This window comes from Podarcis vaucheri, assembly GCF_965113315.1.
Source record: "Podarcis vaucheri genome assembly, chromosome: 12".
Taxonomy (NCBI): domain Eukaryota; kingdom Metazoa; phylum Chordata; class Lepidosauria; order Squamata; family Lacertidae; genus Podarcis; species Podarcis vaucheri.
The window spans coordinates 25,562,284-25,584,514 of NC_138750.1; the positions used below are offsets into that span (position 1 = coordinate 25,562,284).

At 43.3% G+C, this 22,231-nt stretch overlaps 1 protein-coding gene across 10 annotated transcripts in view; it reads left to right on the top strand.

Annotated features, from left to right (window-relative positions):
* The window catches only part of TBC1D5 (TBC1 domain family member 5), a 246,171-nt gene extending 225,946 nt beyond the window's left edge, over window positions 1-20,225 (top strand). For 9 of the 10 annotated variants that reach the window (XM_082193334.1, XM_082193336.1, XM_082193335.1 and 6 more), the window contains 3 exons: window positions 2,323-2,402; window positions 3,887-4,063; window positions 16,128-20,225. In XM_082193334.1, coding sequence (XP_082049460.1) covers window positions 2,323-2,402; window positions 3,887-4,063; window positions 16,128-16,424 — 554 coding nt within the window. In that variant the 3' untranslated portion in view covers window positions 16,425-20,225. Of the gene's footprint in view, window positions 1-2,322; window positions 2,403-3,886; window positions 4,064-15,919; window positions 16,033-16,127 lie in introns of all 10 variants that reach the window. The other variant, XM_082193332.1, reaches the window with a different exon arrangement.
* The last annotated feature ends 2,006 nt before the right edge of the window (window positions 20,226-22,231 follow it).

The window sequence follows — 22,231 nt, forward strand, 5'->3', positions numbered from 1 at the left end:
CAGCATAATATTGGAGAAACTTTCTTACTTATTATTGTTTCACCAGAACATCACTTCGGTACCTGTTGAGCAGATCTAATGAGTTGTAAGACTAGCTGCCACACTTTGAAACATAGGGGTTTTCTGCTTCACTCATAACACCAGAAATCAGGGTCATCCAAAAATATTTAGCTGTCTCTTCCCCTTAAGTGAAGCATATCATAGGCAGAGTCTGGATCCAACCCATTCTCTTAACATGTTGTTTTGGGATAAGATCAAATATCTGGGAAAAGATCAAATAACTCAAATCTTTTAAAAACGTTGTAATGGCGATTATTGATTTCTTTCTCGTCCTTCACCTTGAGGTCCCATTACAACTTTCTGTGTTGTTGGAAGGGGAGGATGACTTTAGTTTAAAATAGAAAAATGTTTGCATTAAGGACAGTTATAAACTTTGGGAAATCTCTAAAGAAGTACTTTGCATTCATCTAGTAAAGTACAGTGGATGAATGCATGTGCAAAATGGGTGATTTTAATTCTGCAGTTATTTTAGCTGATCTGGAGGTGCTCTATACATTGCAGAGACAGCTTTTGATTTCTAGCTCATCTTCCTCTGGTTTACTATCTGTATCATATTTATGCAGATGGTACTAACTATCTACACCTTTCTAATGGCCCTTGGTCTTTTACATTTTTATCTGCTGTAGCCCCTTTTCCACTTTCTTCTTGTGCAGGTTGCTCATTTTGAATGATATCCAGCATCAGTTTCCTTCCTCTCTCCTGCCACTCCTGCCCCTCACCCCAACAAATCTGTTCCACAGTCCCCCAGCCCTCTAAAACAGATTTGGCAGAACCATGAGGGGCTGCAAGGGAAGAGGGAAGGAAGTACAACTTCTATTGCATGAGCAGAAATCTGTTCCGTTAGGGGTGGGTACAATTACATATCACCCTTTTTCTGTTACATAACAGAGTTTATATAATTCTGCATCCCCTGGCATTTAAACCTCAAGTTTTGAATGAGGTACATAGCATTACTCTTGGCTGAGTAGTGTGGGCTGCAGATTACATCTTTCCCCTAGAATTGCTTGTTGAGTTGTTGATGTCATTCATCGTTACAGCTAGTGCCTGTGATTTAATCCCAACTTATGTATGAAAAATTGCTGAAATATATCAGCTGTCTGGAAACAAAGCAATCTTTTGTCAAGAGTAGACAAGTTCTGAAGTGTGTATATTTGCTGCTGATTTCCTGAAGCAGAATCATGGCTTTCATCTGCTTTTAAACAACATGAGACATAACTCAAGGAAGCCATTTGTGACACAGAAACAGATTTTGTTTGCCTTGCAAATAATTTATAAGTCTCATAATTCATTTGTGTGGTATCAGTGCTCATTGTTCCATAAAAGATGCAGCTCATGAACCTTTTCTTATTTTAAGAGAGAGATTTCAGGTTTTACAATTTGAATAACAGCAACATCAGATAGGAAGAATATTTCAAAGCAAAAATGTTTCCAGATGGGCATTTTGTCATCTATGCAGTACAAGCTTATCAATACAAACATAGACTCAGACTGGGGCAGAACTATAAAATTCTTGCCTGCTTTCCTGAATTTAAATATCCCATCTGTTGTTATTCCAGGTGTTCAGTTTTTTTCCTGCCTACATGACTTAATTGGGCAAACTTGGTACTTGCCTTTTAGTCATCTGTTTAATTTGCTCTGTTAACTCAGGTGCTAAGGGAACCTGACTTCAAATGCAATAACTTAACTTGCACGTATTCATTCTTAATTTACAATGCTACCCAGATATTTCCTCTTGAATTGGGGAGTATAAGACAATGAAGATCAGTAGTCTGATGGAGAGCCAATGCAGCCTTCAAATAGAAAACATGGCCCCTTTCACTCTTGATCTCACAATTGTTTTTGGCATTGCAGGAAATATTCATGATAAATTGTAGTCAAATGCAGCATTCATATGTAACAATAAATACTGGTTTCCTGCCATATGAAAATTAGCCTAAACAAGCCTTGGTATCACCCACTTCCCTCCTCATGAAGAGGAGATTAGAAAAAAATGCTCTTGTTTTTATATCCATAGTTTAGCCTTACACCTGAACCCTAAACTGTGCTTAATTTTAATTATGGTTTGTTGAAACAAGCCAGCCCCATAAGCCAGTGTTTCAGCTGAACTGTAAGTGATTTTTTAAAGGGTTCTTATCCAGACTCCGTATTTTTTTAGATATATATCAAAGTATACATTCATCTTCGTGGCCATTGGGTTGCATGTAATCTTGAGGCACATAATCTTGGTTCTTTCTTGTGAAATAATTGTTTTTGGCATTGCAGGAAATATTCAAGAAGTCATTCTTCAGGAACACTTGGAGAAGGAAGATGAAATTCTAGTGTCCTTGGCTGGATTGAAGCAGGTATATCTTTTGACAAAATGAAGATTCTATATATAAAAAATTTTGAATGGCACTTCTATAATTTATGTGCTTTTTTCTGAACTTTGCATTATTCAGGATTATAATTACTGAACTTTAATAGTTTGTTGAGATTTATTATGATAGTGAGCAAAAGAAGAGTCTGTGGAACTTACTGAAATAATAATGCTGGTAGACAATTCTGACTTTCAGTTTCTTCTTGCTGCTGTGAGCTAAAGAAACAGTAGCCAGAGTAAAAGGCCACAACTTTATCAAGCAACATGGCAACCAAACTCAAATTACCCAAGGCCATTTCAGAGGTAATCTAGCCAGCCCCAATCAAGTCCTCCAGGGCATATCCATGATTGGCCAAACCATTTTAATAATGAATTCCTTCACTAACAGGACCCCCAGTGAAACACCAGGAACCCTGTTGATTCTGTATTCTCTTGTCATCAAAATTAGAATCATAGAATTGTATAGTTGCAAGGGACCACAAGAGTCATCCAGTCCAACCACCTGCAATGCAGAGATCTTTTGCCCAAAGTGGGGCTCAAACCCACAACCCTGAGATTAAAAATCTCATGCTTTACTACCTCAGTTATGACAAGTAAGACTATAAGCAATTGATCCAATGAAATGACCTTAAAACTTCAGGTCAGCAAGAACAATAACCTTAATTTGACCAATTGTGCCCTTTGGAATTCCATAGAAGAGCAAAAATAAACAGCCAGTCAGGTTGGCATGTAAAGATTACATTCTAGTGCCCAGTAAAGGGAATTTTTTTAAGCCCATGATGTTCCAACAGGGTGAGTGGCTAGATGAAATGTCTGACTCTTCTCAGTGTTCCAGTTTTGGTTTGCCTTCAGTTTACATAGCCTCACCTTACAAGATCTCACAGTATTTCAAGCATTACTATCATTTCCCAGAAATCTTGTGAGGTCAAGAACTCCAAACCTTGCAAATTTCTAAGGGAATTTGGCAACTTGGCCCCTCCCTGCCCACTTTCTTCCCACACTCACTACCACTGAGGGGTGAATGGTGGGGGACCTTTTAATGGTGCCCAGTCTTTGTTCTTCATATTCTAATGTCATTGCAGTTGTAAGATCATGCACTATGGGTGCTTTCAGTTAGATTATCAGTTTTAATATATGTCTGTTCTCTCTTGCAATTTTTCAGTATTTTGTGGAATTGTAGGCTGGATCCAGAAAGGGCTCAGGTCGATACACTATGGCACGTTTCAATGTTTTAATAGCATCCAGGGGAACTGATGTCCTTTTAAATGCATTTCCTTTATCTCATCATTCTTGCTAGAAGATTCAGTGGCACCCTAATGCTTTTACTCAGAAACACAGTTGTCATTTTTATAAATGTCTTCAACAATTTAGGCAATCAATGCATAAGAAGATTGATTCCGAAGAGGGCCTGGCTTTAAGTGGCAGATGTTGCAATGCAGCTAAATTACTTTCCCCCCTCTTGATAAACAGATCAAGGATATTTTGAAAGGTTCCTTACGTTTCAATCAGAGCCAGTTGGAGGCTGAGGAGAATGAACAAATCACAATAGAAGATGATCACTACTGTTCCAACAATCAGACCAAGGAGACAAATGAAGCTGTAGAGGAGCCTTCAGTTGCAAAGGAGCCCCTGCCTCTAAGGAAGCAGGTAAAGTGCATGCGTTTCAGAAAAGGAAGGTCTGGGGTACTTTTTAAAGCCTTAAAAAAAGCAGACAGGAAAGATAAAGGCCTAATCCAAGGCAAGCAAGCCCCATTGAATTCAAGCCCCAATGGATTGCAGGCTTAGTATTTAACAACAACAATAATAATATTAACAATTAAGTCACTTTCAAAATAAATAAGTAGCAATAGTAGCTTCCAACTCCATTTGAACCTTTTTTCATAAGAATCTGAATTTGTCTTTTAAACTTTCTGATGGCCACCAACATGAATGGCTTTTAGGTGTGACAAGTTCATGGACCATAAGACTATTAATGGCTACTAGTCATGGTGGCTGTATACAGTGGTAGCTTGGTTTTCCAACAGAATGTGTTCTGAACCATTCGAAAACCAAAGTGCAGCTTCCGAAAACCAAAGTGCAGCACCGGACGCTCAGCTTCCGAAAATCATTCGAAAACTGGAACACTCACCTCCAGGTTTCGATCGTTCAGGAGCTGATTCGTTTGAGAGCCAAGGCGTTCAGCTTCGAAAGTACGACTGTACTGCTTTCAGGATCAGAGACAAGCACCCCTCTGAAAACCTGCTGCTGACAAGCACAAAACGAGAAAGCAATTGTCTTTGTATCCTGCTTCTGGGGTTCCCACTTGGGAAACAAGGACTTGATGGGCCTGTAGTCTGATTCAGCAGGGCTATTATGTCCCCCCTTTGGGGCAAATATCTTTGAGATGTCCTATTCTAATCACAGTTACTGACTTTCAGATAAAGCGATTGTCTCTGTTCCTTCCCTGTTTTCTGGTATATATGAAGATAAGCTGTGATATGCTAAAAGATCTGACTATTGAAACCTAGGGATTTCACAACAGAAGATGAACATTTTTTGCCATTGCTTGACTCTTCTTATTGTCTCTGTCTTCTAGACTATCATTATGCAATAATATTTGACCAGCTACATTGCTGCACTATGTTTATCGTCAATTCTTTTGAACCACTCTACTCTTTCAGCTGTTTGGGCTTTTCCTTCAAATCTGTATGGTAGCTTTATCTCTTGTAAACGCTCGTTCAGGTTATGAAGGGAAATAGCTCTATCTGCCTTCCATGTAGCAAGTGGTTGCATTAGACTTTTCTGTCTTATACATAAGCTGATACATCCATTTCAGAGTAGACGATCATATACAAGCCAAACACCAGCAATAACATTCATTTATTTTTAATCCACTCTTCATAGACCAATCTCAGGGCAGGGCACAATAAGATAAAACTATAAATTAAAATATAAGAGTTTCAACTATGGTAATCAAACAAACAGATAAAATGATAAGATGGAACATTTGGAAAACCCGTAGCATAGCTATTTTCTTGAGCAATTCCCATTTATTTCAAGAATTTTACAATGGAAACTCCCAACAGGCTGTCCCTGTGATAAAGGAATCCCTAAATGTTATGGCTGTTTGACATTGGCTTTCCAATGCTATGTATCAGTCAACTCTTTTCACACATACAGTTTAAAAACCCTTTTTCTGGGTAGTCCTCTTTAAGACGTGTGCAACTTTTTAAGAGAAGGCGTTTGTCTGTCTCAGTACCTTGGAGAGCCCTAACTCAGGATTCATTTTAATATAGCCTTTTAATTAAAAAGTTAATATGGTGAGCACTTCAGAGATTTCTGCCTAAAAGCTGACCAGCGAAGTTCATGACCAAAGAAAAAATACAGAATCAGAAAAGTTTTACAAAACATAGTTTACACTATGGAATAATATATATATATATTAACTGTTTTTTAAAAAAGAATTCTGCGTAATTGGTCAGGTATTAAACATGCCTAAGAGAATAATCCATTCAGTGAAAATAGAAAATAGAAACTTGCAGGATTGGCCAATATCCTCCCAGCAGTCTTGTCAATACAATACAAGTCAAGCTGGCACTGCGCCCCATCCTGCTTCAGTTTTGTCTGTAAATTTGGGATTTGTGGACATGATCTACATTGTCACCCCTGCAACATAGTATAATAGTTTTCTGTGCATAGCTGTCCAGCTATGGGATGTTGCTGAACCATTGACGGGGCTGGGATGCAGACTGCAACCCAAAATCATATTAACCAGTGTCATTATTCAGTGGTAAATCTACTCTGAATCTTCAACGTTTTAGGACCAGGTCAGCTTTGAATATCTATTTGAACATGAAAAATGTGATTTCAAAATGTTTTGGACTGAATTCATTGCTGTGATGGCTCACATGTTCAGAAGCCTATAACTGGTTGGGTGTTACTGAGAATTGCAGTCTGCCTCCAGGATATCTAAGGAAGAAGTTACTGTTTTCCATATGATGACTTCTGTTTAGAAAACAGGCTATGTCTGCTTACCTGTTGTATGACATTGTGAAAGCCAGGTCTACAGTAAGTAACAGGCTCCACTTACATACTGGACTTCCAATGTCGGCGTACTTTTATTAGCAGAGAATGTAGGAAATTGCACACGATTTAATGTAAATTTCATCTCATAAAATAGCCAATTGATACTTTTCACAGAACAGGCGGGTGTGGCTTAATAGGATTTCCTGTTTATGAATGTTAGGATAGATGCTTTCTGCATTTTTTACATTTAAGGCAAATATGATAGCCTTTCTATTACTTACTTTGCAAATAATATCCAATGGGTCTAGGTGTTTACTAACCAATTACACCTGCTTTTCAGTCTGCTGAAAGCCCTGCTAAACATTTTAGAGACAAAATGAGAGCAGAATACTAATGCATAGTATGAAACCCTCATTCACTCAAATAGATTAAATTAGCCCTTTTGAATTTCATGGAGGTAGGGTTCTATCCATCATGCTGTTGTGCAGATTTATATAGAAGCCACCATCTTTACAACTAAAGTGGGCAAATGCTTGTTCAAATAGGTAAAGACAGCGAGATCAGACTCTGGCAAGCTGTCAGATGTTTGGGTGGAGTGTGCTCCACTAGAAAGTGAAGCTAGAGACCCCCAAGAAGGGGTAGTGGTTGTGTTGTTTTTTGTGTACTTTTATGGAACAAGAGTAAGACGGTGAGCATTGCACATAGCTTTGGTGGGGAAGAGGTTTCTCCATGCTGTGAGCTTGTCAGCTGGTGTTCACAATGCCACTTCCCACAAATCTAGATCACTGTATATATTCATTGCCAAGAATATGGAACTTTTCGCTCCTGGGGCCAACTGCCCAAGGGTTGCACTGAACAGGTGGCCCTCTTAAGCGTTGCTGCCTGGCCAGTCAGCAAGGTTCTGCCCTATCGACACGGTCACTGATTGGGCCGTTTGAATGGGCATTTTTGGCAGGAATCCACCACTAGATCCTCAGGCTATGGGGAATTTCCTGCAACGGTCAAGCAGAGGGAATCGAGACTGGAGCACGAGGAACCGCAAATGTCGCCCCACCCACCCTGGGAAGGTGGTGAGCAGCCATTGCCAAGAATATGCAGTTTACCATAACAGCAGGCAGACACTAGGACCAAAGTATGGTGTTTCAAGCTCATTACTATGAGGGGGGGTGTCAGGGAACTGACATCAGAGGAAAGGGAGTTGGTAGGGCTCCCAGAGACTGGGAGAGAGCCAGCAGCTAAAGCAGGGACAAGGAGGGGGAGCGAGGGGTCTCTGGAGGAGGATCTCAGTAATGCTGAGAGAGACGCAGCAGCCCAGGCAGGAAACAGCAGGGGAGAGAAAGGGGTGAGAGACACTTCCAGCGAAAATAGCGGGGAGGTGTCAGAAGCAACTGCAGGGAGACCCATGCTTCGCCGGAAGCTGCCACGTCGTGAGTCCAGGAGACGCGTTTCCGTTAAGGAACTTCTTTGCTGGAAGCGCTTCCGCAGGCAGCCACTGTCAGACTCTACTAGTGACTAGAGCAGACATGTCTGAGGAGCTCTGTCACACACAGAGGTTTGTGGGGCCGCACAAACTCTGAAGGGGCACAATTTTAAGCACAAGCAGCTAATCATCCCCTGACAGCAGTCTGACAGTCTTTGTACGCTGCCTGTGCAGGAGAAAGCATCATGAGCAACCCAGCCGGAACCGGAGAGGCAGGGGTTGGAGCTGGTCCAAGCTTGGAAGAAAGGTATCAAGCTCTGGAGGTCCAACTTGCGCTGCAGACGGCGAGGCTCGAGGAGAGAAGGGCTCAGGATGCTGACAAAAAGGGGAGAACCACTCAGTTCCCCAGAAAGGTACCAGGATTGGTGCAGAAGTTTGGGGGGGACCCCAAGGATTACCATGCCTTTAGGACCGAGATGCAATATGCCCTGAATGTGCAGTTTGATGAGTTCCCTGATGAGGAATCGCGAGTTGCTTTCGTAATTGGGCATCTTGAGAAGGGGGCGCGGGACTGGGTTCGACCCCTGATGGCAACGCACAACGATATCCTAAAGGACACTATGAAATTCTTTCGTGCAATGGATATCATGTTTTCCAGCGATATTGAGGAAGGGGTGGTGCGCAGACAGCTAATGGCTTGCAAGCAGGGAAGCAGATCTGTCCGTGAGTACTGGACTGAATTTACCATGCTGATTCACAGATTGGGGTGGGATTTATCGGCAGCACCCATTCAGATGCTATTTGAAGAAGGTCTTTCTTCGGCTGTGAAAGACGAGCTGTCCAGGAGCCCCAGGGCGGTGTCTATGGATCAGCTGACCAAATCTGCGCTGACCATTGGAGCGCGCCAGGAGGCAAGAGCCTTGGAGAGGCGGGAAGGGAGAGGGGAACGTTGGAAGGAGTTACGCATTCCAGACATTCCTGAGCCAGCTTTCCCGCCGGCAGAGCCGATGGAAATCGGAACAGCCCGCGCGCGCGCAGTTTCAAAGCCCAGTGAGGGGGCGAAGAAGGAGGGAAAGGGAGCCCGGAAATGCTATCTCTGCCAACAGCCAGGCCGCTTCGCCAGAGTCTGCCCCCAGAGGAAGGAATGGCAAGGGATGGTGGGAGCAGTTGAGGGGGGAGAGCAGGGAGAAACGGAGCAGGTAAAAGCCAACGCCTGGTTGCCAACGTCAGGGCACTGCAGCCAGGCCAAAGAGCAGTGAAAGTGCCCGTGCCAGAAGCTCCTCGACCTGCTCTAGTGATTGAAGTGTCGCTAGAGCTGCAAAATGGACACCCCCTAAAAATAAAGGCGCTGTTGGACTCAGGCAGCTCCTGCAATTTTATGAGCAAGGAGTTTGCTGCTGAACATCAGATACAGACTATCCCTTTAAGCAACCCCCTGCAGGTGACCACGATCGATGGCAGGGAACTGTTGGGAGGAGGAGTTAGCTTGCAGACCGTCCCAATGATAATGAGGGTGGCAAGGCACACAGAACTGATAGCGTTTAATGTGGCCACCTTGGGAGGCGCTCCCATTATTTTGGGAATGAGCTGGCTAGCCTTACATGATCCGCTGGTGGGCTGGCATCAAAGAGTGGTTTCCTTCGGTTCAGCACATTGCTTAGAACACTGCAGGGGGGAAAAGGGGTCAGCAGGGGCCCAAGCCACCCTGGCAGGGACTGAAGTAATGGGGAAGGGGAAGGTGCCACCACAGTATGCTGATCTCAGCGACGTGTTCAGCGAGAAGGAAGCTGACCAACTACCCCCGCATAGGCCCTTTGATTGCCAGATCAATTTACTCCCTGGAGCACAGCTTCCTGTAGGCAAGTTGTATGCCATGTCAGACAGGGAAATGCAGGAGTTGCGAGCGTTCATTGACAAGAACCTGAAGAGAGGCTTCATCAGAGAGTCCAAGGCAGCGGGGGGTAGCCCAGTGTTTTTTGTGGATAAAAAAAACACGGACAAGCCGAGGCTGGTATGTGACTTTCGGCGGTTAAATGCAGTGACAGAGCCGGCGGCTTTTCCTATGCCCAGGATTGATGATATTTTGACCAGGGTGCGAAAAGGAAAGATTTTTACAAAGCTGGACCTAAGGGGGGCGTACAACCTGATACGTATAAGGAAAGGGGATGAATGGAAGACCACCATGTTCACCCCTTTGGGGGCATTTGAATACCTCGTTATGCCTTTTGGATTACAAACAGGCTCCGCGTGTTTTCAAGCCTTCATGAACCACGTACTGGGGTCTTTGCTCTACAAGAATTGCGTGGCCTTCTTAGATGACGTGTTGGTGTATTCGGAGAATGAGGAGCAACATGTGAGAGACGTCAGAGAAGTGTTGAGCAGGCTGCAAGCCAACAGACTGTGGGTGAAACTGGAGAAGTGTCAGTTTCATACCAAGGAGGTGGAATTCCTGGGGTACCGCTTGTCAGACAAGGGGTTGGCCATGGACCCCGGCAAGGTTCAAGCGGTGCTGGAATGGAAAACACCCAAGACCAAGAAGGATGTGCAGAGGTTCCTAGGGTTTGGAAACTTTTATCGTAAGTTCATCCGAAACTTCGCCCACCTGACGGCGCCCATCACGGACTGTCTCAGCAGTAAAAAGAAGTTTGTTTGGACGGGGGAGGCGGAGCGAGCGTTTGAGGAACTGAAAAGGGCCTTCGCCTCTGATGAACAACTTCTACATGTGGATTTACAAAAAAAGCTGAGGGTCGAAACAGACGCTTCTGACAGAGCCATAGGGGCGGTGCTTCTTCTGCAGCCGGGGAAGGAGGGGTCAGAGTGGCGACCGTGTGCCTTCTTTTCGCGAAAGCTGAACAAATCTGAGAGGAACTACACGGTGTACGACCGGGAACTGCTTGCGATTCATGAGGCCTTCCGGAGATGGAGGCACCTGCTAATTGGTGCACAACAGAAGGTGCAAGTGTGCACGGACCATAAGAATCTAGAGTATTGGAGAACTGCGCGAGTGCTCAACCAACGGCAGTTGAGATGGGCCCAGGAGTTCTCCAAATTTAACTTTGAGATTTGTTACGTACCAGGCCCGGAGAACGTTAGGGCGGACGCTCTCTCACGCAAACCTGAATATTTGGAGGGAGAGGGTGCACCCGAAGAGACCCATGTCATTCCCGAGGACCGCTGGGTGTGTGGGGCGGCATTGGTGGGGCAAAGGGAACTGGTAGAGGGAACGGTGCAGGTTGAATACGCCCAGGACAAACTCAGGGGTCTCAGGAGGGAGGGAGACAAACCCGGGGGTTTTGAGGAGAGAAACGGGGCGTTGTACTACAAGGGAGCGTTATACATACCTGAAGGGGAATTGAGGGAAAAGGTACTCAAGCAACTGCACGATAGCCCCACAGCAGGGCATTTTGGGCAACACAAAACCATGTGGCTGGTTACCAGGGAATTCTGGTGGCCCAAGGTCAGGGAAGATGTGCGGGAATATGTGAGAGGGTGTGACCAATGCCAACGAGCCAAGGGGGAGAGGCGGGCACTGGCAGGTTTATTAGAACCACTACCCACGCCGGAAAGGCCATGGGAGGCAGTGGCAATAGATTTCATGACTGATCTGCCCAGGTCCAAAGGGAAAACAGCCATCATGGTTGTGGTAGACCTGTTAACCAAGATGGCCCACTTTATAGCCTGCTCACATGCGGTCACAGCGGAAGAAACCGCTAAATTGTTTGTGGAAAATGTGTTTAGGCTGCATGGCGCCCCCTTGAGGGTGGTTTCTGACCGAGGGAAACAATTTACTTACAGGTTCTGGAGGAAGCTCATGAGCTTATTGCATGTAGAGGTGAATTTCTCTACTGCCCGTCATCCAGAAACCAACGGGCAGGCGGAAAGAGCTAATGGTGTCCTCCAGCAATATTTGAGGTGTTATGTGAATGACAGAGAGAATGATTGGGTGGAGAAGCTGGCGTTGGCAGAATTTGCCTACAACAATGCAGAGAACGTGTCCACGGGTATGAGCCCTTTTTTGGCTAATCACGGGTGTCATCCCCGAGCCTTCCCAGGGGGGGAAGGGGAGAACTGGAGCGTTCCAGCCGCAGAACAGTTCGTTGAAGAAATGGAAGCGATCCATCGCCAGCTCCAACTTAATTTAAACAGGGCGAAGGAGGAATATAAGAGGCAGGCAGACAAAACCAGAAGGGAAGGGGAAAGCATTAGGGTGGGGGACCAGGTGTGGCTGTCCACCCAAGGGTTACCATTCAAAGGAGGTTGTAAGAAGTTAAGACCCAAAAGGCTGGGCCCATTTGAAGTCACGCAACAGGTCAACCCAGTGGCTTTCAGACTCCGGTTACCGAACCACATGAAGTTGCACCCAGTGTTCCACAGGTCGTTGCTGTCACCGTATATAGGGGACAGAGAGGGGAGGGTCAATAGGGGACCAGCTATGGAGGAAAAAGAACACAGCTACCATGTAGCGGAGATTCTCGATTCCAGGTGGAAGGGAGAGCAAGTAGAGTATTTGGTAATGTGGGAAGGGGAGCCGGAGTCGGAAAACACCTGGGTCAGGGCAGAGGATGTAGATGACGAGGTTTTGATTGAAACTTTTCATCAGAGATTCCCTCGAAAACCCCAGCCAGTGGCGAGGTTCCGGAGGGAATACTTCGCCACCACCGACGAAGAAGAAGAGTTGGAGGGGTTCTCGGATTCCGAGGTGGAGGAGGATTCAGCGAGTCGGAACGAAGACCGATGGAGGGAAATGTTCGAGACGTCTGAAGATGAAGAGGATTCTTTTCGGGGTTTCAGCTCCTCACCGCCCAGAGGAGAGAGTAGGGGCGGGGGAGAAGGGGGCCCTGGAGGGGAGGTGGATGTCAGGGAACTGACATCAGAGGAAAGGGAGGTGGTAGGGCTCCCAGAGACTGGGAGAGAGCCAGCAGCTAAAGCAGGGACAAGGAGGGGGAGCGAGGGGTCTCTGGAGGAGGATCTCAGTAATGCTGAGAGAGACGCAGCAGCCCAGGCAGGAAACAGCAGGGGAGAGAAAGGGGTGAGAGACACTTCCAGCGAAAATAGCGGGGAGGTGTCAGAAGCAACTGCAGGGAGACCCATGCTTCGCCGGAAGCTGCCACGTCGTGAGTCCAGGAGACGCGTTTCCGTTAAGGAACTTCTTTGCTGGAAGCGCTTCCGCAGGCAGCCACTGTCAGACTCTACTAGTGACTAGAGCAGACATGTCTGAGGAGCTCTGTCACACACAGAGGTTTGTGGGGCCGCACAAACTCTGAAGGGGCACAATTTTAAGCACAAGCAGCTAATCATCCCCTGACAGGGGGAAAGAGGCCAAATTATATATCTTGCTTGGCCTATCTCAGTAGGAATTCTGCCTGAAATTGAGCCCTGGGTATCCTGAATTAAAAAAAAAACCCTGAGGTGCTAGATAGTTGTTTGTCCTCTTCTTTTTCTTCCTTTTTCCTTCTCTTTGTGGGATTTATAAAGGAACAATCTTACTTTAGACAAAAATTATGTAGATCGGTTCCAATATATATAACATGTAATGCTTACTATGTTTTTTATTTCAAAAAATGAGAGGAAAGAAAAACATTAATACCTCTATTTCATGTCTTCCTCTGTTCTGCTTAGCTTTAACTTTAATCAGAAGCATTTAAAGAAATAAAAGCTTCATAATGAATTTTCAGAAGTTAAATAAGTGCTATGTTCAATGGCCTATACAGAAAGGACACCAGAGCCAACTTTCAGTTTTAATGAGGCACGGTGTCGTATTGTGATGTCTTTAGGTCAGGCTGGAAGAATTTTATGAGTGCAGCATAAGCTTTTAAAATATTGCCATGAATTAATTGGAACATTTTAATGCATCAGTATCTGTCCTATCAAAGGCAGTAGTTCTAAACTTAGACTAGGCTGCAAGTCTCTTTGATCAGGCATGCTTTGGATTGAGCTTTTTCTGTATTAGCACCAAAATAACTAAGTGTATTGCTTTTTCTACCCCTCCGTAGTAGTATGTGTGAGGCAGCTTCAAGGCTGCTACCTCTACTCCACTGTATTGCAATTATGTTGTGGCTGCTCACTTTCAGCTTCTTCTTTTTAACCTTGGGCTTATTCATGCATAAAGTTTATTTTGCCATGATTACCTGCACACAGTAATTTCCATAGAGATGCAACTGTGTTGAAATAGCCAGTAATCCAACGTGTAGATTAAAAATGATCCAGCATTTTTAAGTCCCATAGATTTCAGTGGCAGAGTTAAACAGATGCTTAACTCTCTTCCAATAAGATTAGTGAGGTTGAAAGTTCTAGAAGGAAGGGGGGGCTGAACAGCCTTTCCTAGTCATTATAGACTTTATTAGAGCTAGGACAGTTGAATGCTTGATAGGAAGATTGGGACTTGACCTTTCTCTATAAATCTATTGGAGATGCCAGTTGTCATCTCATAATAAACAAAAGCAATTGTGTATGTCCGGTTGTGATTTGCAGAGAGATAGCTTTACAATAGGGAGGGGAAAGGAGTGGATTAATTTAGAATTTTACAAAAGGCCAATCATTTATATGATCAACACATTATGTTTTCTTTATACGAGACCAGGGAACGGTCAAAATTCAGAGCCACTGTAATATTTACAATTAGGGCTGGCAACACACAAGGGAGAAATCAGCTTCAAATGTTTTGCTTGCTGGATTTAAATTTAGGGGGATTTGCATATTCTTTGCATATTGCATCAGTATAGATGTTGAGTAGAGGAAGTTTTAGCAGGATGTTGCTTTTCCTCTCTTGGTAGTACAGTTGTGACAAAAGCTGCGCCTGGTGGCATTCTCTCCTTTGCAAATTTTAAGGGAGAGGGCTGTGGTGCCTTATAAGGTGGAATGGAAAGGGAGAGTTTGCTTATTCTAAAACTGCTGTTGAAATGAAGGGAAGAACAGCTGATTTATCTCTCTTCCATGATTTGGTTCCAGACACCCCTTCTTTCACTGCTCACTACTTTACCACTTTCCATCAGCCACACCAATTCCAGTCTTTCATCACCTGCCCTGCAGACGCAGAGAGATGGTGTAGTGTGGTGGTTAGAGTGTCAGACTAGGACCTGGGAGACCAGGGTTCAAGCCCCACTCAGCCACGAAACTCACTGGGTGACCTTGGGCCAGTCACTGCCTCTCGACCTTATGTACTTCTCAAGGTTATTGTGGGGATTAAATGTGAAGGGGGAGAACCACGTATGCCCGCTTGAGCTCCTTGAAGGAAAAAGTAGGATAGAAATGCAATCATTCAATCAATAAAAGATAGCATGAATTTATTTTGTGATTCTTACACAGGACATTATTTCTCCCCCCCCCCTTGGATAGGTAAAGGGAGGCACACACATGAACCCATAAAACATGTAGACCTGTTTAAAACACAGTATCAGGAGGGTTTGCTTGCTTTAATGCATGATGGAAATAACTTTCATCCTACTAGAAGATACTCATCAGGAAAAATGTTCCAAGAAGCCATATGGCACTGGGTGTAAGGTTGTTAACTTTCAAAGCTACTGGAAGTATAATTCTGTCATATTCCATTTATTCAGTAGCAGCAGCAGATGGGAGAAAACATGCTTCATATCACTATGAGTTTTCCTAAACCGAAACTGGCAGAGGAAGGAGTGGGGAGATATTTCACCTCTGAAAATAGCAGCGTCAGAAAAAAAAAGCTAGCATGTTGCAAAGGATGCTGCAGGGAGATATATCTATATATGGCTTGAGAAACTAATTACATATAAATTTAGAGATTTCGTTTTAAAATGTGTAATGGAGTTATTTTAAGATATATATTTTTGCAATGCTGTAGTTAAGAGTCAAGCCTTATTAACGGTTTGCACTTTGCGAGTCACCAAGAGCCGCTTCTCGTGTGACATTTTTTCTGCACAGGGATAATTGAAATGTACAGGATCATTGTACAGAATGTGCGGTTGCTAATGTGTCGGGAAACCGACAGCACAACTGTGGCGGGAGGGAGAATTGCATATGCTTTGAACGGCTTCGGTCCTGTGCATGCTTATGAGAGGGGACACCTTGACCCTATAAACCCACTCATCCTTTATAATCTGTAGGAGAGACCCTGCTTAAAGAGTTCCCAACTAGGACCCCCTTTATATGTGCCTTTACTGGTGTGTACCTTTAGACGGGAACGATGGTGGAGGCAACGGCAGCCACGCCTGTAAAGGTATGTGCTAGCTGTGATGATGGATGCAATAGGCGTGGTATTTAAAAATGGATTTTCTGACATGCTTGCCTGTTCAAAATTCTTTTGTTTCATAGGCTGTGGGCGATTCGAGTGGAACCTCTGCTAACAGGCACACGGATGACTATATTCTACTTTCCAAAGAGGAGGGAGGGAATGTTTGTCCTGCTCCAGAGCATGTGCAGACTGTGCCAACCTGCAAGGATGTGACCACCAAGAGTGAGGTCCCATGTCACTCTTCCTTAGCCTTTTCTGATCCATTGATGGGGTCCATATCTGCCTCTTCTAGTAACCTCAGTTCCAGCCCTGATGACGACAGCAGCAGCAACAGCAAGGATTCTGATTTCACCATTGTTAGTCCCTTGGAAATCTAAGTCAGCCTGTGAGGTCAGCTGTGGCACATTGGCGTGTGCATCTGACACTTCATGGGACTGGGAAACTCATAAAACCAGAGCACAGGTGTGGTAAAGGCAGTCCTTTTTCAGCAAGGAAATCAAGACAACAATTATGTAATGATTGCCTTTAAAACATGCACATGTGAATCTCAAGATCTAATATATACTAAAGGTACTCGTAGGTTTACTTTGTTAGCAACTTCTTGGAATATTGAAGTAGTAGCTCATAGTCGCTCATCATGTAGAATAACATGAAGTATATAATCTCGTGGGTAGACAGGTGAGCATCTTTTCCAAATGTGGGGAAAGCAATTGAGCATCAGCTTGGATCCTGGCAGATTGATTTGGTCTCAGGAGAGAGCGGGGGCACTCTTCCTCAAAACATGGCAGCTAGAAAATCTGAAAAGTAAAGGTTTCAGAATTGCATCCTGGTTGCATCTCAGGCACTAAGACAATTGGCTGGCCTCCTGAACCATTTCCTGAAAGAAAAATAACATGCTGAATTTACATACTGCAGAAACCACTAACTGCTGTTCCTATCGTGCAAAAATTTCCTCGTAAAGTAATACAAATTAGGTGCACATTAGTTGCTTTGAAACATTTAGACTTTAGTCTCCACTAGATATAAACTTGTCTCCCAATGAACAAATTGTTGTTCATTGTTGTATATTATAGCCTGGAACATATTTTTATAGCTATTTCAGGACGTCCACAATCCCCTCAGGCCCAGGACCAAGGCTCATTGTAGGGTCATAATGCAGCAGTGTTCCTTAGCCATGTAGTAACGGTTCCCTGGCACTCATTTTTAAAATTTAATTTGATATGAGTGTGCATGATTATGTATACATCACCACATGGTCCCCACAAAGGGCAACAAGATTCCTCATGCTTTTTTATACCAAGGATGTCATGTTTCACTCTAGCTCAAGTTTCTCTCACAATCTTAAGAGTAGGCTAAAATATTTCCCAAGGCTGATTCTGGCCTTGGGATCAACTGATATGTCAGTGTCCATAACTAGTGCATAGTAAATAATGCTGATGGAGTAGTGGCTATGTTCCTTTCTAGCTTTTAAGAGTGTAAGTTCTCAAGGTAGCTCTTCCTCTAAATCTCACACCCAGCATGGCCAATTTGAGAATAACCAGAAGGTAACTGCAGAGAAGAGCTACAAATCAGGGAAGCACAGGTCTGAGCGGTTTTCCCATGGACCTGCTCCTTGCCCAGGGAAAACCCAGCCTTTAGCTCTAAATCAGAACAAACAGCAATCCATGGAAAACCCAATTGCTGTTTTCTCCACTTGAGCGCTAAAGAGTGGTTTTCCCCAGGAAAAAACAGCAGGACGATAGGAAGTATGCATATGCCCAGAGACATATTCTGTGCTCAAAAGGCTTCTTCCTTTCCCAGGCAGCCAGTGCTAAACATTATGTGCAGCATTTCTCTAGATTACACTGACTAATGTCACTAAGCCAGGGGGAGAATTTGGGTTTATTGAGATTAATAGCCCCAAGTGTCTAACTTGTTGGGGATCTTTCACCTTAGCAATACATTGGTGTTGAACAGACTGAATTTCAGAAAGCTTCTGGCTTGCAGGTTGAACACAAGAAAACTAAAGGGATGGGTGGGTGGGTGTCCAGATATGCCCACCCATCCATTTCTGTATGCAAATATGCCATGACAGGGTTTCTCCAGATCTCATCAAGAGATAGGCAATGGTTCAATGATGTCAGCCTCCAAAAAGACCTAATTAGCCCACTAATCTGGTCTCTCTCTTTTTAACTGCATTTGGAAAGGAAACCTCTTAGCCGTGAAATGTGTAACCCATTAGGGAAGGAGTTTTTACTAAGGGTGTTGTGCTTCATTATATATAATTATCTCTAGGACCCTTGGAGGTAACAAAGAAACAAAGGTTGCTAATATTAATGCAGCGTATTTCCCACCCCCACCCCCAAAAAGCCTGTTCTGTAGACAGATGCTGGTGAAAGATATTTCAAAGATTTATCTCAAAGTAAGACACTTTGCTTGTATGCTTTAGTTTTCTTTTCCAGACACACACACAGAGTATAACCACCGTCATGTAATGCAGTTGCATGGTAAGTGATAGGGCATGAAGATGTTAATGGTGATTAATTGCAGTTGTAACTTACATTAAGAATACTTCTACCCCTCCATCTGCAGCATGAGTCATGCTAAACCAAATTGCAACCTGACCCCAAAGCATAAGTGTTACATAACGGATAGCTCTCCTGAGAATATTGCCCCTGTCATTTTGTACAGGGGATTGTGGGGTTGGGAGAAGCGAGCGGTGGGAGATTATTGGATCATATTTTGCCTGCTCCTTGCCTGAATGGAATAAGATTGTTGGGTGAGTTTGCTCTCCCAGAAGTTAGTTGAGCTAGCAGTACAGTGGTACTTTCCCCTAGTTTTGTATCCATGAATGTTCTGGGCAGATGACCCAAATTAACAGGTAATAGCTATTGAACAGTGGCATGTTCACATTTACATATTCAGACACTATCAAGTAATTCTTCACAAGATGATGCCCTTGTGCCTTGTAAAAGTGGGAGTAATACTGAGAGGTTGTGTGAAGAGCTTAATAGCAAATACAGTTTGTGAGGTCACATTGCTGTTCTTCTGCATGCAAGACCTAAAACATACTGTGGTTATGCAAGGTTTCTGTGCCAGCTTAGCACTCCTTCTCATTTAAACTTACACAGTAAACCACCTCAAGATTCAGCCTTTATGGCCTGTGCAGGCTTTTTTTTAATATAATATCCTTTGAATTTGTAAGGATGACAAAAAAGGATTACACAGCTTGTGATTAATTTTGATCCTTTAAATGTGACTAACCTTTCTGTTTAGATTTGTTTCTGTTATAAAACAGGGGAGAGTGCCATTTAGAGTAAACAGCTATTTAAAAGTGGGAAACCAAGTAAGAGAAACTAGAGTATGGTATATCATCTTTCATCAGGTGGGGGAGTTCATAGAGGGTTTTGTAATTTTGTTATGATTGACCCTTGCTGTCTACAGATAATTCAGGGATCATATTATTTTTCTTGTCAGAGCTGTCTTAGTGCCATGAAACAATGCAAATTATTTTATTTTTTGCTATTATCTTGCTGGGATTTTTTTTTTAAAAAAAACCACGTTTGCTATAATTAGTATAACTTTACTTCCTCAATGCCTGTAATTATCTCTGGTTTCAGAAAATAAACAGTGCTTTACGGAAGGACAGCAATGAAACCTAAGTAACTCCATTAGAGGAGTCAACATTGGTAACCCTATGACACAGTCTATCTCAATGCTATACTGGAATTTGCTTTTTTGATAATTCTGGAAGTGCTTGGTTTTGTATGCATGTTGATCCAGAATGACTACCATAATATTAGGTCATAATAATCCCATATTGCCTTACATTTGGATTCCTAGATGGTACTTTCCACTTTAAAGTACCAGTTTATTATGTCTTCTAAAATTAACCTACTCATCCTGTTCATGGGTATCAGTAATCTAATAGAAAATAATATGCAGTATAAATGGCTGCTTAGTACTAATACGTGGAACTCTAAAATGTTTTTTTTTTCCAGCCTCTTAGAGTCTCGTCTGATTCTTATCACATCTTCGCCACATGGCTCTTTCAAGTCTGTTGCATGTAATGTCCACATTACTGCAGAATGATTATGACCATATAGTGACTGGATGTTCATTTTTAGCTGTGGAAATTTGTATCTTTCCTCTAGAAGAATGTCTGACGTACTTTATTAAAGAAAGAACTAATATGCAGACGCTTTGCATTTCCCCTTGAGTTTTTCTTGCGAAAGTGACAATTATCCTACATCGTCTCCCTTAAAAAAAAAAAAAAGGCAGTTCCTACCCAACTTCTTGGAGTTCAGTCTGCTCAAAAGGTAGGAAAATTAGATTTGATCTAGTACCGTCAAGTTATTGTGTGCCTCATGTCCTCCTGTGAGTCAGCAATTTGTATAGATATGTGTGTGCAAAAGAGAAAGTTAAAGGAATGTTCCTGTACACAAAAGTATGGAAAGAGCAATCCATTCTGGCCCATCTCCATACAAATCCTCATTGCATTGTGTTGAAGAGCAAGAACATAAGGACAATCAACTAGATAGAAAACAAAGAGACATTTGGAACAGAACCCTACCATCTTTGAGTGACAGTAAGTGGTGTAAAACTGGGTGACAATGGAACTTCTAGTTTCTCTTCTCCAACCCTTTGCAACCCCTATCCATTTGTTCCAGGGGATTCCCTGAGCCCTGTAGTGTAGACTTCAGGGATGTGCAAGGGAAGAAAGAAGCAGACTCCCTCTACATTGGATCTCATCCAGTACATCTTAAGATAGAAGTTGTTGAAGCCAGCAGCTAACAGAACAACTCAAGTATAGCAGCTTTGCCATTGGGTAGGTACAAAGAAGCACCATTGACCACTCTCTTCCCAATTCAGAGAACTGTAGGGGTGGAAGGGATCATCTAGTCCAACCCCCTGCAATACAGGAATCACAGCTGAAGAATCCTCGACAGATGGTCATCTAACCTCTTGTTTAAAAACCTCCAGTGAAGGAGAATCTACCACCTTCCCAGGTAATTGATGTTAAATTATTATTCAAGCTTTACAAACCCGGTTATAAACCTGGTTTCAAATTTTGGTTAACAGAAGAAATATAATTAGTGCAGTGTAAAAGTAATATTACCACCAAGGGCAAAGTACTCTTCGGAAAGAACCTCATGGAACTCAGGGCAGCAGGAAGGAACAAGGGATCTCACAGTCCATTCCCAACAACCAGGGTTAGGAGACTGAGAGCATGCCATCCAGCCTGGCTTCATAAGGGATCATACTGAGTAATGTGTAACACAGATGGTGTGTGCATTTTCTACCCCCTTCTATAGACACATCCAAGTGAAAAGCATGTTCTAATAATTGTTAAAGACAATCTGTTCCTGGGTGTGATGTCACCACCTGGATCCCCATGACTCTACCTTGTGCAGTGGGAAGGACAAGAATCCAAATCAGCCTATTTCAGGAAGGTTGGGTCGCCAAACTATTTCTCAGGGCTGTTTTCTGAACTGAGCAATCAGTGCAATGATTTTGCTGTCTGTGTTTATTGGTTTTCCTCTTCCTTCCTCATTCCTTTTTCCTTTTGTGTCTTGCCTTTTTAAAATTGTAAGCTTGGAGGCAGGGACTGTGTTATTTCCACTGATCTATTAGCCACCCTGGGAGTTGTTTCTGCTTAAAAAGGGGCAGATAAATGCTTTGAAGGTATGAATAAATAAAAAATAGATTATTGTTTTCTCAGATTGATTAATGCGGAATACTAGGGCACGGTGCAGAGTCCCTTGTGTTGCACTTTGCAAACCATCTGAGTTCTAAATTAAAGACTTCTCATAGCTTCCTTCTAATGTAGGCCTGGTGCAAAGCAGTAACAACTGTTGGGTTTCAGTGCTCCTCTGAAAACAATGGGCTGCTTAAATGGTGGCACAGCTACGTTGGTCAGCTTCCTGGCTTTTGAATGCCAGAGTTTTTTAAAGACTACTTTTACTGTTCTCCTGTGTGGGGCTCTCAAGTGTATACTTATGACAGTGATTAAACATGAAAGGTGTAATTTCGGAAACCAAACCTGCCTCCGTGCAGGATAGTAATCATCCTGCCTACCACAGTATGCTGTTCTCTGGAGGACAATCATCAGGGCTGTTAACTCTCTCATTGTACTCGCTAGCTAAAATTAGGGCCAAACTACACATTATGCAGGAGATCAATGAATGGATCACCTTTTCTTTCT